This window comes from Haliotis rubra, unplaced genomic scaffold, assembly GCF_003918875.1.
Source record: "Haliotis rubra isolate DU_JTF1 unplaced genomic scaffold, ASM391887v1 Scf205, whole genome shotgun sequence".
Taxonomy (NCBI): domain Eukaryota; kingdom Metazoa; phylum Mollusca; class Gastropoda; order Lepetellida; family Haliotidae; genus Haliotis; species Haliotis rubra.
This window is the reverse complement of record NW_025766059.1, coordinates 508,727-523,703: the sequence shown is the minus strand read 5'-3', so window position 1 is coordinate 523,703 and position 14,977 is coordinate 508,727. Positions and strand designations below refer to the sequence as shown.

Here is a 14,977-nt window from a genome sequence, read left to right as displayed (position 1 = left end):
TGTTTCTCTGAGTATATTTTTGTTGTCCTCTGATAAAACACCACTACTGCTGTAAGTACTCCGTTTGAATGAGCTACTGAATTAGGTTACAACACCCAGTATGTTCATGCAAGTGAATACCACATTACATTGTCTTATAAAAAAACTGAGCCCAATAAAGGGTATACTGTTGAAGTTGCTATTGCTGTGTTAAAATGGTTTTATTGCAGTGTTAGTTACAGTAGTAATGTATGAAGACAAATTGTGCCAAGAGCTAAAACAAATTACTTTCTCGCATGTGGGGAATCGAACCCTCTCGTTTAAAACAATCTAATCTCACAACACTAAACCAGTTTGGAAATGATGGAATCGGAATGTGGCTTATAGACAGGTGGTTATATACTGGTTATATACTGACAAACTGGAAGCCTATACAATGTTTTAGTCTTTGGTTATCTGTGAACGTTTACTTTATATTCCATACCTCCTGATTACGTCGGTACTGAGACAGTGGGAAATAACATATATTACTATACAGATTTTTACCTCGACTCACAAACATGGGGTCGGGAACCCAATTATTAGTTTTAGGGGTCCTAGCAGCCTATGTGAGGGTCCTGTGAAGTTACAGTGTTGAGAACTGTACATTTTGATAATTTCTTTAGAGCCTGGAAAGAATCATGGATCATTTGGACTGATGGATGAAAGGATGCATGTTACTGCTCTGAAAGAAAGAACCAAACACTTAGCAAAGTCATAGATTGATTGAATTTAGTTTTACACCATGCTCTGCAATATTACAGCTATATGACATCGGTCTATAAATAATCAAGTCTGGACCAGACAATCCAGGGATCAACAGCATGAGCATCGATCTGCACAATTGGGAAACGATGACATGTGTCAATCTGGATCACTGACAAAGCCTTCTGACATAGTTTATTGATCTCATATTTCTTCTTGAGTATGCTATGAAGCATGCTAAGTATAGATAATTTTTTATTGTCTGCAGTTGCTTTTTAAAGTTTCCTGGTGAGTGAGAAGCCCAAAATAACCCTACTGATCATGTCAATGTAGTGTCATATATTTAAAAACATGAAAATCTACAGGCATTAGATGTACATCTTATCAGTTAAATGACATCTTGAACAGCATGTCTTTTCATCCACATAAACCAGTCTCTTTTTACTTCCGAGCCAGAAACACATTTATAACACCCAAATAACATACATGACACAAATCCATTCCATTTCATGGAAGTGAGATATTTACACTTATAGACATTGCTCACGTTGCATCAATGGCAAGTACTAAACTGCTATATTGTATTTAGCTGCAGTTCAAAGCTGTATCACATTTGACAACATTCAGCTACAAGTCTACTTTCTGATGTGTGAAATATTGAGAAAATTGTGAGGCTAAGCGAGACATGGTCTTTGATGTTCCATCATGGAATCAGGATTGGTTTTACTGTATTGAAGTGAAGATTGTTTGTTTCATATATTGCAAACATATTTCTGTTTGTCATTAAGAATTCTTTTCTGCAGGGCGTATTTTCAGGATGTTTGCATGTTTGCTGTTTACTCAGCAATATTCCAGCTATATGACAGCACCCTGTAAACTGAATTAGACAATCAAGTGATTGATATTGTCAACTTACAACAGAACTTACAACCAGCATGATTTGCTGGGGAGCAATGCTAACCAGCCATTGTAACAGGGGATTCAGAACGAATAATAATATATTTTTGCAATGGACAGGTTCTTTGACACCATGTGTAGTGAACGCCATCCTCTCCACAATGTTCCATTAAACCTTATGACCATACAATATTGTATGAAATATGACAATATCTGCAACTCTTCTTCTCAAAGCTAAACAACTTAGCTTTGGACCAGATGATAAAATGCAATAAAATAGAAAATGCATCTCTATGAATATGATGCAGTGTGCACTGCATGTATGCAGACCCTCCTTACCTAGCACTGCATGTATGCAGATCCTCCTTACCTAGCACTTGGTCTCACCCACAACATAGTCCATACACACGGAAACCCTGACTGTACAGAAACCTGGGTCCTGTGCCATTCCACAGGAGATATCTGTATCAGGACATTCCTCCCTGAATTATTCATCTGGAAAGTTGTAAGTCTCATAAACAATACTGTGTAGATTTTCAGGGCTCTGCCACATGCGATAACTTAAAATTTTGTTTTGTTGTTATGAACCTTAGAACATAAAAATTTGAAAAGAAAAAGACCCAAATCCAAAATATCCTAAATACTGATTTCGATAAAATTTTGATTAATATTTATCAAATTGACAGTCAAATGGAAACACAATTCCGGTTCATCCTGACACATAACCCTTACTGAGGGAAAGTAAGTAAACTGAGAAAGATGTGGTTTGCAGGATGAGATACAGTAGGCACATTGTCTAGAACTATCAGTGTTATATAGCACATGTCGTTTGGTCAGTATAGCAGCTTGTGCTCAAAGTGATAAAGTCTAACCGCTAGAATCTTGGTCCTTCAACGAATCCACAAATTCATCAAAACCCTTCATATCTGATTCGAACAAAGCCAGCTGGTTTGTGACAACTTCCAGTGTTTCATTAAATCCACTCTCCTCCTCATCGAACATCTTCAAGTTGGGTGCACCCTGACAGTCCCGGTAGAACCTGCCAAGGTCAGTGTTAGCATCTGCTCCTGCGAATGGAGTTTTCTGGAAAAAAGAGAAAGAATTGTTTCATGAATGAGTGAGTACATAATTTTCATAACACTGATAGATCGATTATTTGTTTAATCCAGGTCTCAAAAATATTTCAGACGGTCTGTAAATGATTGAATCTGGAGCAGACAATCCAGTGATTAACAGTATGGGAGCTGATCTTCTGAACTGGGATACAGTACCAAGTGTCAACCAAGTCTGAGAGCCTGACCACCCGATCCAGTTATTCACCTCATGACAAACGTGGGTCTCTGAAGACCAATTCTAATCCGCATCTTCACGGATTCAATTTTAAATGGATGAATGACTCATCATTTCTATATTTGTAATATCTTCAAAGCAAAAACACAAACCTGTCTTTAATGCAATACATCCCTTTGTTTGTATGTCAATGCCATACAGGACTCGATTTAGTGATTTGTTACTTGCACTGGTGCAACCCAATATTACAAAGTGCAACCTAGTTATTAGTCTAACTTGCACCAGGTGCAAGTCAATTTTTGAGTGGGTAAACTTCTGAAAAAAACATCTAAATAATTCAATAGCATATTTCTGATATTACATATTGCAATAAAAACAGTGCAACTGGAATTTGGTTGGTGCAAGTAGGTTTTTATCTTAGGTTGCACCTGCTGCAAGTGGGTTAACATCTCTTAAATCGAGCCCTGCCATACTCTGCAATATTCCAGCTAAATGAGACAGTCTTTATAAAATCGAGTCTAAACCAGACAATCCAGTGACTGACATTATGAGCAATGTTCCATACCATCACAGCCTGACCACCAGATCTACATTGGTCACCTCTTACGACCAGCATAGGTTCTGGGGGACTTACTCCAAATTGTAATCCCCAAAGGGATCTTCTCTTTGTAGAAAGCTGACTCTACCATGAAAAATACTCAACATAAAAAATGAGAAAACACTGCAGAAGCATCATACCAATTCAACCATGACAAAATCATCTGGAGCTGAAGCATCACTGCTGTTGCTCTTGTTAATATCACTTCCAGCCGAGTTGGTGGTGGTTTCCATGTTGTCTGGCTCTCCGGATGTGATGGAGGATTTGAGTTTTTCTATTGGTGGTGGTGGTGGGATGTCTGCTGGTTTGGTCGCAGCCAGGAGGCTGAAGAAGGGGATTTCTTCCATGTCAGTCTTCAAGTCCTTCATGCTGCGATGTGTTGCAAATGCCCCCACCCTTTGTAGCTCTGTGAAGCTATTAGAACCCTTCTCTGGAACACTGTGGGGAAATGGTTGCATATCAATTCCTATATCTTGGAACAGCATAACTGGAAAAAATCCATTTGTCTGAACAAGGGATAAATACACAATGACATTTTAGAGTTCAAATGTAACAGATATTATATGTTGTGTGTTGGCGATCTGATGCCTCACGCAGAATATCACTTCGAATCTTATTAAAAAATATGCAGTAGAATTTATGTATCCAAGAAAGTGTAATCCTAAATATAGGATCTGTTAAAAACAAGGGACAGGCAATATAAATTAAATCCAACTAGCCCATAACTCATTTTGTGCTTATGGTTCTTGTAGTGAGTGAGTTTAGTTTTACGCCACTTTTAGCAATATTCCCGCAATATCACGGTGGGGGACACCAGAAATGGGCTTCACACGTTGAACCCATATGTGGGGAATCAAACCCGGGTCCTCGGCGTGATGAGCGAACACCTTAATCACTAGGCTACCCCACCTCTTTATGTTTTTGTAACATAACTATATTTTAGAATATAGGCTGGGATTTATCTAGGATTCTGACTAATTGTCCTTGTCAGGCTTATTTGGATAGAAAAATATGTAAGTCAGAGGTGTTTCACATAGTAGTTAAACAGAGCAGTTTGGTAAAACTTGGGGATTTTAAAAATTCAAATTTGTGAATTTTCACCGACATCTGTTTTAGTTTTTTTTGTCAAATAATGGTCTGAGCAGGTACAGATAAATCCCTGACAGGTAACTATACTCAATCTTTACAATGTCAAAGTTACTGGAGTCACCTTCATCATGTAAATTCTACTATAACTAACCTTCTGGGCCGATGGTCGTCCTTGCCTTCAGTTGACTTTTCATTGATGATACAGAGCGGCTGAGTGTTGACCGCTACTCCGCACTCATTGATGGTCAGGTCGGATGAGGGGCTGGTGGAGAACATGGTGGAACACAGGTCCTGTCTGTCTAGGCCCAAGTTCAGGAGCTCATCAGAGGTACTGTTCCTAAGGAAAAAGAAAAAATGGAATACCGTATATTACCGTCTATAAGCCGAATTTTGAGGACCAAACAATATGTCTTTAGAAGGGGGTCGTCTTATCTATGAGATACAATTTCACGGAAATATTTTTTAGCTCGCCAGTGCCCTGCCAGGACGATGTTACAGGGTTACTGGTACATCTGCCAGGATGTTTGCCACGATTACAGCGTTTATGTTGTGAATGATGAATAAAATACATATTAACCTGTACGTTTTCATTATTTCAACATATTATTACATATTAGTCATTATAATATTTATCGTGCAATCAGCTGTGCACACGTTTCCCGGCGATCAAGTTCAAACATGCACAATAATATAGCGGGATGAATTCTGGCGCAGTCATCGGTAAAATATAATACAGGTACACACAACCCTGTAAGGAGCCTGCTAATCTTGTGACATGCTTGGTTACCATTTTTAATTAGTTTCAAAATGGTGACTGTGGTGGGTGATTAAAAGTTCTTTATCACACTGAATTAAATATATTAGCTTTATGATGTAAGAAATGCAATACAACTAACAACTTTCCATATCAATAATTATTACATATTTCTGCTTAAAGCAGAGTCAGCTATATGATCCTTACTTCATCAGTGTTTGTCATGAGAATGTGTGAAATAGGAGTTTGTGAAAAGGAAAGCATATCCTAGGCTACCGTTGGTGCCAGTCACAAACATAAAGGCTAGTACCATCAACAAAAACCAATGGTTCATAGCATGAGCAACAATCAACATGTAGGGCATACTGACACAGTCATCTGAAACCCTGAGGTCAAAAAGTACTTTTGCTTTTGTTAAACTTTCAAACGCTTTTGAACATGATTCTTTATACTTAACCCATCTGTGATGAAAAGGAAGGAATGCTACCATGTCTATGGAAGAGGTAGAACATATTTCAGCTAATTGAATGTGTCTAAACATCAAATCTATTTTGCCTTCACACGAAAAACTGTCATCCGGAAAATGCATTATTCCATCAATTTCCTCCAACCTTGGACTCTTGGATCATATTACTGGAGATTACCTTCTAAAACCTAAACTGCAGGGTTTAGGTGTTGTTGGAATTCTTGGGCTGGCATCTCTTTTGAAATGATCATCCTTAACTTCAAAAGGCAAATCCTTGGTTGTTTTGTGTGGAGAAATGAGCAGCTTTGTCCGGTAAGCCAGATTCAGCAAGATTGTCCCAACTGGCGTAGGAATGGCTCCAACTTTTGTAGACTGGTATCCATCACCCAACTGAAAGAACTGTGGATGTCCGAGATAGATTCTGTAGCATATGACGTAATCTCCTCCCCCGTTGGCACTTTGTCTCCTCGCTAACCTATAGGCAGGAGGAACACGAGAAACTGAAAATAAGGATTTTAAAGCTATACCCATCCTGTTGTAGACGGTGTAGGAGACCTTGACGCCTGGGTCGCACTGTTCCTTGTTGAGGGTGATGTACCATGTCTCTAACACCATGGTGTCGCCCTCTGCTGTACGCAGGGATATCTCTACACACACATCCTGACCGAGCATGGACTGCTGCCCAGACAATACCTTCTTTGCTTCAGTTTGCACTTCTGGGATATCCCGTATGGCAAGGTTGAACTGAAATAAAAATGTTATTCACACTATGAAAAAAATTCACTGTATTCAAATTTAGTATAAGACTATTAAGAGTCATCCTGGTCATTGAAACTACTAAAAATAATGAGTGAGTGAGTGACTTTGGTCACTCAGCAATATTCCAGCGGTCTGTAAAAAATCAAGTCTGGACCAGACAATCCAGTGATCAACAGCATGAGCATCAATCCAGTAATTGGGGTATGATGACATATGTCAACCAAGTCAGCGAGATTGACCACGCGATCCCGTTAGTCAGCCTCTAACGACAAGCATGGGTTACTGAAGATCAATTCTAACCGAGATCTTCATAGGTCTATTGAAAATAAGCAGTTCTGAAAGTTAATTAATGTCTTATAACAGGATTTCCTCTTGTGGTGTTTATTGTGCAGTATCATAGCAGCAAATGAAGAAAAGAAAAGTTTAACATTTTGAACTTAATTTACCAATACCTTTAACATTGTTGTTAACATCGTTTAAACAGCACATTTAGTAGTAATCTCTCTCCCAGACCCCAAAGAATTGTTACACTTTTGTCAGGACTTGCAGATGTGCAGTTCTAACATATGTAAATGTGATAACATTACTCAAAGTCTAAATATGAGTCTCGTTTTAGCTGGTGTTGCTACAAGTACAACTACTTTTTGCAGGTATTGTGAAATAGCTGTCATTTTCTGTTTGGAAAACATGATTTACATGGTGTTCTATCATGTCGATTTTATACTACTTCAGTACTTGCCATACATTATACAAGACCATTTGAATGATTAACACAATAATCTTAAGAGAAAAATGCCATTAACAACATGGCAAAATATCCCTATCTTAAAAATCCCAAAGGCATACATATTTTACAACGTACCAGGCCTGTATAAAGTATGTTGAAAAACAAACTGATATATTGATAAATACAGAAACTGATATATTGAATCAGGGGATTAACTGTGTTACAAACTTGGATAGCAGTAAGTTATCGGTTGGATCTACTTCACCAGATTGCTACAGTAATTCTGTCAAGACCAAGATTATAAACACTGTAAAACAGTCAAAATATCACATTACTTTGTCAGTTTTTGGTAGGGAATATATTTTTAAAAACATGAACAATGTACCAAGATTGCTACAAATTCTTAGTTTACAAAGTGTTTTCTTTTGCTTTAAGTTTATGTTAATGTTTACAGCTGATGGATGACATAATTCGCTGGTACATACCCAGTCTGCGCCAGATGAAAATGGTTTTGATTTGGTCTTGATCTTCTCACCGAGCCTTGATTGAACGATGATTTGAAGGCTCTTGAAAATGAAAAACTTGGTGAATTTCTCCAAGTCCTTCTTGTCTTGACTGTTTAACTTTCCTGCAGCCATATTCATGGTGTCTGTCCGTTGTTTACGTTTTCTGGTTCACCACCAGTTGTTCCAGTGCGACATTTCAACGATTGTCCTGCGTGTGAGCGTCTGTCAACACGTCTGCGTGGTGACAAACTTTAAATCGTGCGTTGTTCTACCTGTATTTTGATGTACATGCTTCTAGACATGGAGAGAAATCCGCAACATTCATAATTTTCCTAAATATTTTTACTGTCAACGCAGACAGTCTAAACTTCCTGTTACCCAGAATTCCATAACGTCATCTAAATTAGACTATTTCCCACACCACTAATTGTAAATGAAGCGACACGTCTGTTGATACTAAAATAATAACAGATTGTTCTGTCGTTGGAATGAATATCGAAATCTAAACCAAAGTGTGTACCTTGCATCAATCACGAGTGATGTCCATAACTGATGTGACAGTTTATGTTGTCAATAGTAAACAAATTAGGAAGTGCATGCAAACCACCATACGACAATCCGCAAGAAATTACTTGTAACTTATTAAACGTTATAGCTAAACCCGACAAATAATGAGAACCCGTTTGCAGACAATAAGCATAATCATTTAATTTTGTTTAACTTTATAACTTTCTTGTCTTGCATACTGCGTGTATTCAGCAAACATATAGTAAACATTCCACACATGTGAACAAGTAGAATGTGTGCACTGAGATATCCCGTTGTCAGTTTGAAGAAACGCTGCACACCCCTTAAAGGTGAAAACATTTGTTTCCGAGCTGGAGATTGTGGTGCGGGCATCATTCCTGGTCAGAAATGGTAGAATTACCCGAAAGATGTAAACGTTTTCAGGGCACAGACAGAACTTTATGTGTGCTAACTAAGTCATTAGGTACTTTTCCACTTTTCACATTTCAGACATGCATGCACACAACTAGCCAGTACTAGAGCTCTACAATGACCTTTTACATAAATATTTCCGCTGCTCTCTCTATCTCTTTCTCTCTCTCTCTCTCTCTCTCTCTCTCTCTCTCTCTCTCTCTCTCTCTCTCTCTCTCTCTCTCTCTCTCTCGTGAATTCGTGTCGTGCCTGTCAATATTTATTGTGGATTTCTTTATACATACACATATATATCTATATCTCCACTAAGTCCAGTTTCGAGGATAGAATTGGTCTTCATCAACCCATACTTGTCGTATCGATGCTCATGATGTTGATCACTTCATTGTGATTACTGACCATTGTCAGCAGCTGTTGTCTTAATGTTATTTTTACTGACCCAATATTTTCAATCCTTCACAATCCCAGTTTATCTTTTGTTGACAAAATAACGACTCGTGATGTGAATGTAATAAAACTAGTCGCAGGGAAAGTACCATACAACCATATTTTCTTCCGGGGTTCTCCACATGTCATGTGTTTACCTCAAGTTTATTTTTATATATTCAACATAACACTAGGTCATGTCTGCAAGTTATTCAGATCACAACAAACCAGTGCATTTCAAAGTCACGCTTGCGACACTGGGCAAGATTGTTTGCAGTTTACCAATATTTGCAACTTGTTTCTGCGTGATTTGGTCGGTGATATTCAACTTCGAATCTTCCACAAAAACACACTGTAGGGTACGTAAAATCAGGAAATGGATGGAGAGTTATTGACAATGGGTCAGTAATGATGTTGGTCCCATGGCGTGTTTTGTATATCACGACACTTTCCACCAGTTTCTAATTAAATAAGTTCGTCCAATTTCAGTCGTTACAAAACTGATGGGAAAGCACAAGGAAATGTAGATCTAAAAAAACCCAAAGACCCCACTGATGTAAAGGTCGTCCACAGTTCTTAATGATGCATTCATAAGCAGCCAATGACAAAGCTTATAATGACTCACAGCCAGTTTTGTAAAATAGTTTTATCATTACTTTAATCACAGTGTTGCATTTCTGAAATACATAGACATTCCGATATTACCAGGAGAAATGCTTTTGTCATCTTTTCTGTGGGATGATGGATAAAAAACCTCCCCAGTTATAACATTTAGACTGCTTTAAACTCTTCAGTATAATGTTGTTGGCAATTTAAGCCATTAATCTAAAGGGGTGTTGGGGTAGCCTTGTGGTTAAAGCGTTCGCTCATCACACCGAAGACCCGGGTTCGAGTCCCTTCATGGGTACAATGTGTGAAGCCCATTTCTGGTGTCAACCTGCCATGATATTGTTGGAATATTGCTAAAAGCGGCGTAAAACCCAAGTCACTCACTCATTAATCTGAAGTTCAGTTATTGTAATATTTCTTTTGGTCAGTAAGGGACAGTTCATAATTTATGGGGGTGGGTGGGGGAATGATGATGATTTTATGGAGAAGCATGTACAATGTGAGTGACCCTCCCTAAAATTTATGTACAAAATCAATAAGGACACCCCCTAGTACATGTGTACAAAATTGATGCCCCCCTACCCACCCAGAACAAAATGGGTGATCCCCCCTTAAAATCATCATCAACCCCCTAGCCATAGATTATGAACTGTCCCTAAGCTCAGCAATTAAAGTCCATAAAATATCACTAAATCTACCGAAATTGTGATAAGAGCCAGTTTTTATGTACTTTGTGAATATTTTACTTATGATGAATACTTTGGAAAACTGAAAGTTCGAATTTATATTTTCCAGGTTCCAAACTTTTTACCATCAATAAGCGCTGCTATAGGAGGCTTCACCCCACAGCGATATGTATGGCGGGTGTGTATTGCACTACACTGCTCACCGCGGTTCATGGTGGCTGTTGCATACTACAGCTACCACACGTCAATTCACGTTGGACACAGAAATGAGCTGTATAAAACACTGGCAGCCTTGTGTACATTTCTACACATCTGTGAAAACTTGGCCTTGTTAGGATTGACCTGCGTATCATCTACAGAGAACCATGGTGAGCACACAAGTGTCATTTCATAAGTGCTGCTATGGCTACTTTCAAAGCCATACTTTTGTTAGTTCTGTTTTAGAGAGTCCAAAGAATTGTGACTGATTATTTTCTTTTGGATCCCTCCCAAATGTTTTCGTTATTGACGGAAATTAATTCTTAGATACTATTTGAGTGGTTACATGACACATTTTATGGATAACAACTTCTTTTTTATTCTTTACACAAAGTTTCAGAGCTAATTCTTGCTCCTTCATCAGGTGAATGCTGAGTCAGTACAAAGACGGAATATATATATAAATAGAAACATGTTTACACAATGCAAGGAGGGAGAATGTACAAAGATAACAAAAATTATTAAGCCAGTTACATTGGATTAATGCACCAATCTATTGTGATGACAAAGCCAAGAGTGGGGTTGAGGTGTGTTGAATTTAAACATTGCTCTGAAATGTTGTGTAAAGAATAAAAAAGAAGTTGTTATCCATAAAATGTGTCATGTATTCATGTTCGTCCAACTTCTAAATACCTTTCTAAACATTATTTGAGTGGTAGAGACCTATATTAATATCCTAAGTATGGTGCAGTTTGTTTGTTGTTTAATATTGCAGTCACATGACTCAGCATTATTCCACCTATGGGCTGCAGTGAGCCAGTAAAGTCACTCTATTTAATGATCCATGTGAATCAATGCTTACTGTAGAAATGGTACAATTGATAAGAAACTAATATACCTAATGTCTGGAAAAGGGCTAAGTTTGTTCATGGCTTGGGTCAACTTTTGTTTGTTACTTTGATCACTGATTGAGAATGAATGAAAAATAGAAATAAAATGTTTAAGTTTATTTTTTCATCCAATGCAAAGGATGCAACTGCAGATTAATGATTCTAAATACATTGAGTATCAAATCATGTCTTTAGAAGGCTATCAGTTGTAAGATGTGATTACACTGTGCAGAGTAATGTCCCTTTGTGGACATTTCAAGTCAGTAAATGCTCCGAATACTTTACCTGTCAAAGGAGATGAATGACAATGATATTGGGATCGGGGATTCAATGTTTGTGATGCTGGTTGTTGTATGTGATCGTACCTTTGTGTGGATAGTTAATCATGATTGGAATCACAAGTTTGTGTGGTCCTAACTCTCTTATTAGGCAATCTCTATGTTATATAGCAGTCTCTATGATATATAGTGGTCTCTATGATATATAGCAGTGAATGTGATATATAGTGGTCACTATGATATATAGTGGTCTCTATGTTATAGTGGTCTCTATGATATATAGCAGTGACTGATATATAGTGGTCTCTATGTTATAGTGGTATCTAAGATATATAGCAGTGACTATGATATATAGTGGTCACTATGATATATAGCAGTGACTATGATATATAGTGGTCATGATATATAGTGGTCACTATGATATATAGTGGTCATGATATATAGTGGTCACTATGATATATAGTGGTCAGGTTGATATATCACGGTCTCTGTGATATATAGTGGTCACTATGATATATAGTGGTCTCTATGATATATAGCGGTCACTATGATATCACCTGGTATTGAATCAGAATTTGTAAAATCAGGCGTGGTGTCTTGGTTGATAATCTGTCACATGACAACATGGATTATTTTTGAAAATATGAATCACTGGATTGTTTGGTCTAAACCCAATAATTTACAAGCTATCAACCTGATTTTGCAATTTTGCATGAAACAATAAAACTGTCTGTTGTGTTCTTTACTACCACCGCCCATTGGCATTTATTGGCATTTATGTAGCTAGTGGCGGTATATTCTGGCAGAATTGTACAGCCAAGAAATGGTGATGTTTCTAACCTCCAGTCTGGTATTTGCAGATCTGCATGAGAAGTTCTTCATCTTGTTCATGCTGTGCTCCCTGACCTACATGTTGTTGACCACCTACGTCTTCGCTTGGGGTCGGTCAGCCAATGGGAGATCCATCTTACATACGGTATGTAGCACCTGGGGACAGTCAGCCAATGGGAGGTCCATCTTACATACGGTATGTAGCACCTGGGGACAGTCAGCCAATGGGAGGTCCATCTTACATACGGTATGTAGCACCTGGGGTCAGTCAGCCAATGGGAGGTCCATCTTACATATGGTATGTAGCACCTGGGGACAGTCAGCCAATGGGAGGTCCATCTTACATACGGTATGTAGCACCTGGGGACAGTCAGCCAATGGGAGGTCCATCTTACATACGGTATGTAGCACCTGGGGACAGTCAGCCAATGGGAGGTCCATCTTACATACGGTATGTAGCACCTGGGGACAGTCAGCCAATGGGAGGTCCATCTCTATACATAATGGTATGTAGCACCTGGGGACAGTCAGCCAATGGGAGGTCCATCTTACATACGGTATGTAGCACCTGGGGACAGTCAGCCAATGGGAGGTCCATCTTACATACGGTATGTAGCACCTGGGGACAGTCAGCCAATGGGAGGTCCATCTTACATACGGTATGTAGCACCTGGGGACAGTCAGCCAATGGGAGGTCCATCTTACATACGGTATGTAGCACCTGGGGACAGTCAGCCAATGGGAGGTCCATCTTACATACGGTATGTAGCACCTGGGGACAGCACCTGGGGTCCATCTCACCTGCAGCCAATGGGAGGTCCATCTTACATACGGTATGTAGCACCTGGGGACAGTCAGCCAATGGGAGGTCCATCTTACATACGGTATGTAGCACCTGGGGACAGTCAGCCAATGGGAGGTCCATCTTACATACGGTATGTAGCACCTGGGGACAGTCAGCCAATGGGAGGTCCATCTTACATACGGTATGTAGCACCTGGGGACAGTCAGCCAATGGGAGGTCCATCTTACATACGGTATGTAGCACCTGGGGACAGTCAGCCAATGGGAGGTCCATCTTACATACGGTATGTAGCACCTGGGGACAGTCAGCCAATGGGAGGTCCATCTTACATACGGGTATGTAGCACCTGGGGACAGTCAGCCAATGGGAGGTCCATCTTACATACGGTATGTAGCACCTGGGGACAGTCAGCCAATGGGAGGTCCATCTTACATACGGTATGTAGCACCTGGGGACAGTCAGCCAATGGGAGGTCCATCTTACATACGGTATGTAGCACCTGGGGACAGTCAGCCAATGGGAGGTCCATCTTACATACGGTATGTAGCACCTGGGGACAGTCAGCCAATGGGAGGTCCATCTTACATACGGTATGTAGCACCTGGGATGTAGCCATCTTACTGGGTATGTAGCACCTGGTCAGTCAGCCAATGGGAGGTCCATCTTACATACGGTATGTAGCACCTGGGGACAGTCAGCCAATGGGAGCCATCTTACATACGGTATGTAGCACCTGGGGACAGTCAGCCAATGGGAGGTCCATCTTACATACATATGTAGCACCTGGGGACAGTCAGCCAATAGCATCTTACATGGGTATTGTAGCACCTGTCAGCCAATGGGAGGTCCATCTTACATACGGTATGTAGCACCTGTAGCACCTGGGGACAGTCAGCCAATGGGAGGTCCATCTTACATACGGTATGTAGCACCTGGGGACAGTCAGCCAATGGGAGGTCCATCTTACATACGGTATGTAGCACCTGGGGACAGTCAGCCAATGGGAGGTCCATCTTACATACGGTATGTAGCACCTGGGGACAGTCAGCCAATGGGAGGTCCATCTTACATACGGTATGTAGCACCTGGGGACAGTCAGCCAATGGGAGGTCCATCTTACATACGGTATGTAGCACCTGGGGACAGTCAGCCAATGGGAGGTCCATCTTACATACGGTATGTAGCACCTGGGGACAGTCAGCCAATGGGAGGTCCATCTTACATACGGTATGTAGCACCTGGGGACAGTCAGCCAATGGGAGGTCCATCTTACATATGGTATGTAGCACCTGGGGACAGTCAGCCAATGGGAGGTCCATCTTACATATGGTATGTAGCACCTGGGGACAGTCAGCCAATGGGAGGTCCATCTTACATACGGTATGTAGCACCTGGGGACAGTCAGCCAATGGGAGGTCCATCTTACATACGGTATGTAGCACCTGGGGACAGTCAGCCAATGGGAGGTCCATCTTACATACGGTATGTAGCACCTGGGGACAGTCA

The 14,977-nt window shown here is 40.0% G+C and overlaps 2 protein-coding genes and 1 long non-coding RNA gene across 4 annotated transcripts in view; 1 reads left to right on the top strand and 2 right to left on the bottom strand.

Moving 5' to 3' along the window:
* Nucleotides 1-528: 528 nt before the first annotated feature.
* LOC124276062 (autophagy-related protein 13-like) lies at nt 529-8,188 on the bottom strand. The gene is made up of 5 exons (XM_046711702.1): nt 7,789-8,188; nt 5,996-6,561; nt 4,749-4,934; nt 3,649-3,946; nt 529-2,703 (listed from the first exon to the last, which is right to left on the bottom strand). The coding sequence occupies exons 1-5, from the start codon at nt 7,945-7,947 to the stop codon at nt 2,488-2,490; spliced, it is 1,425 nt and encodes a 474-aa protein (XP_046567658.1). The 5' UTR covers nt 7,948-8,188; the 3' UTR covers nt 529-2,487.
* Nucleotides 529-14,977, bottom strand: part of LOC124276066 — a 23,014-nt gene continuing 8,565 nt past the window's right edge. The window contains exon 3 of the long non-coding RNA XR_006898405.1: nt 529-1,996. This is a non-coding gene — a long non-coding RNA (uncharacterized LOC124276066). The remainder of the gene's footprint in view (nt 1,997-14,977) is intronic.
* The window catches only part of LOC124276064 (post-GPI attachment to proteins factor 2-like), a 25,770-nt gene continuing 20,083 nt past the window's right edge, over nt 9,291-14,977 (top strand). For both annotated transcript variants that reach the window (XM_046711704.1, XM_046711705.1), the window contains exons 1-3: nt 9,291-9,533; nt 10,579-10,837; nt 12,696-12,811. In XM_046711704.1, coding sequence (XP_046567660.1) covers nt 9,372-9,533; nt 10,579-10,837; nt 12,696-12,811 — 537 coding nt within the window. In that variant the 5' untranslated portion in view covers nt 9,291-9,371. The remainder of the gene's footprint in view (nt 9,534-10,578; nt 10,838-12,695; nt 12,812-14,977) is intronic.